Genomic DNA, 2611 nt, shown 5'->3' on the forward strand with positions numbered 1-2611 from the left:
CCAAGGCAGCCACAAGTGATGACCAGCTCCTGAAGCAAGTAGGGGTGGCGGCCACGGCTGTCACCCAGGCCCTGAATGACCTACTGCAGCACATCAAGCAGCACGCCTTGGGTGGGCAGCCCATCGGGCGCTACGACCAGGCCACTGACACCATCCTCAACGTCACCGAGAATATATTCAGCTCCATGGGAGATGCAGGTGAGAGTGGCTGATGGCACCCAGGGTATAGCACATGGATGGGGAGGTACCAGGGAGCCCTTGGTCCACACTTCCTTTCTATTCCAGGGGAAATGGTGCGTCAGGCTCGTATTCTGGCCCAAGCCACCTCTGACCTCGTCAATGCCATCAAAGCTGATGCTGAGGGAGAGACAGACCTAGAAAATTCACGCAAGCTTCTGAGTGCAGCCAAGATCCTGGCTGATGCAACTGCCAAGATGGTTGAGGCTGCAAAGGTCAGTGTGTGGGGAGGATGGATGCTGGCTTTGGCCCCCAGCCCTGTCCCAAGACTGTTGGCTCAGTGCTGGGGAGGGGACAAGCAGCTGCTGGGTGGGATGGCAGTTCCCAGAGCAAGGTCCTTGCAGGAGTTTGCGTACAAAGAGGCGACGCCATTATTATCTTTGTGAATGTCTCGTGATCCTTTATTATTTACAAAAGTGATTCTTTTATACACACCTATTACAAGCACCCACTTATCATTGGTTAACTACTATTACTAGCCCACCTTACACACAATATAATTGGTTATTAATATATCAATCATAAAATGCTTAACCATTATGCTCCACCCCTAACTGTCTTCAACTTCTGCATCCCACAGCCAGGAGCTGCTTATCTTGCTGCCTTCTTTGTCACAAACAGCTTAGCTTGCAGCTTGCTCAGGCCCTGCTAGCAAGTCTGGATTGCTCACATGTCCATTAGCAATCAGAAGTTCTCCCACAGTCCTGCACTGAGCCAGGAACCTGTGCAGTAGGGTGACTTCCTCCTGGGGCTGTGTGTGGTAGCAGAGGAGCTGTTAGCTCTTCTGCTCCTGTGCTCTCCCATAGAGGTTTTGGGCATCTCTCCATCACCACAAGCAGACAGACTGCCTTGTGGAGGACTCTGGTATCAGGACAGAGCACAGGTGCAGTTTCAGGAGAAGAAGGGACTCTGTGGTCCCTGCAGGGTGTGATGGGTTTTCTGCTTTGTCCAGGGAGCTGCAGCCCACCCAGACAGCGAGGAGCAGCAGCAGCGGCTGCGTGAAGCAGCGGAGGGGCTCCGCATGGCAACCAATGCCGCAGCCCAGAATGCCATCAAGAAGAAGCTTGTGCACAAGCTGGAGGTTAGATACTGGGCAAAGGTCTGTGAAGGGCAAGCAGACAGTCAGTAAGTGATACCTGACCAGGAGGCCCCACATCCCTGCACTTTTTAGAAGGATAAAGTCCTTTTCATGTACAGTGTCCATGCTGCATTACACAGAGACCTCACTTGTCTTGTAAGCACTGTATTGCTTTGGGGAGCTGGGAGGTGCTGGAGATGCTCTGGTGTTACTGGTGTAGGTGTAGGAGAAGTTGTTTAGGAGGAGCTGGGCCTGGGTGCATGATGGGTGGGGGGGCTTGAGGCAGCCTGTCCTGCTGTCAGTGTTAACCCATTCCTCCCTCTGCCAGCATGCAGCCAAGCAGGCTGCTGCCTCTGCCACCCAGACCATTGCTGCGGCTCAGCATGCTTCCTCCTCCAACAAGAACCCTGCCGCACAGCAGCAGCTGGTGCAGAGCTGCAAGGTAAGGGCCTGGACCTGATCCTGGCATCTCTGATGCCCCCTCCCCCTGTCCCATCTCCCATCAGCCATGCTGGGGCTTCATGCTCAGCCACCGTCGACAGGCAGGACCTTGGGGTCCTCACTCAGGTCTCCCAGGATCTGATCTTTTGTTCACTGGTCCTGGGTTGGATCAATTTCTTTCTGACTGAGCCTCTCCAGTGACACTTTTCTCTGGCAGGTGGTGGCAGAGCAGATCCCTATGCTGGTGCAGGGTGTGCGAGGAAGCCAGTCCCAGCCAGACAGCCCCAGCGCCCAGCTGGCTCTCATTGCTGCCAGCCAGAACTTCCTGCAGGTACCCTCACTGCCCAGAGCCTCCCATGCCAGCTGTGGCATTACAGCTTTCCTACCGCGTCTGGCCCTCCTAAGATACTGGGAGACCTGCTGCTCACAGGCAGCTGAGGTGCTGTGTCCGTTTCTCACTGCTTTTTGCTTTGGCCCAACAGCCTGGTGGGAAGATGGTAGCTGCAGCCAAGGCCACTGTCCCCACAATCACGGACCAAGCCTCTGCGATGCAGCTCAGCCAGTGTGCCAAGAACTTGGCCGCAGCTCTGGCTGAGCTCCGCACAGCTTCCCAGAAGGTGAGAGACTGGATCCACCTTGTGGCGGGACCCTGGCCGTGTAGAGCAGGGGAGGACAGTGGCGACAGCCCACTGGCAGGTCATGGTCTCTACAGCAGCCAGGTGGGCTCAGCAGTCACCCACTCACCTTCCCTTCTACCCATCACAGGCTCAGGAGGCGTGTGGACCCCTGGAGATAGACTCCGCGCTGGGTCTGGTGCAGAGCTTGGAGAGGGACTTGCAGGAAGCCAAGGCAGCT

The 2611-nt window shown here is 55.9% G+C and overlaps 1 protein-coding gene across 1 annotated transcript in view; it reads left to right on the forward strand.

Annotated features, from left to right (window-relative positions):
• Window positions 1–8: 8 nt before the first annotated feature.
• LOC103804898 (talin-1-like) overlaps window positions 9–2611 on the forward strand; it is a 16329-nt gene continuing 13726 nt past the window's right edge. Inside the window, 4 exon segments of the mRNA XM_009077533.1 lie at window positions 9–198; window positions 286–452; window positions 1190–1318; window positions 1644–1757. Of these exon segments, the coding sequence (XP_009075781.1) occupies window positions 186–198; window positions 286–452; window positions 1190–1318; window positions 1644–1757 (423 nt within the window). The 5' untranslated portion in view covers window positions 9–185.

Source organism: Acanthisitta chloris, unplaced genomic scaffold (genome assembly GCF_000695815.1).
Source record: "Acanthisitta chloris isolate BGI_N310 unplaced genomic scaffold, ASM69581v1 scaffold17326, whole genome shotgun sequence".
Taxonomy (NCBI): domain Eukaryota; kingdom Metazoa; phylum Chordata; class Aves; order Passeriformes; family Acanthisittidae; genus Acanthisitta; species Acanthisitta chloris.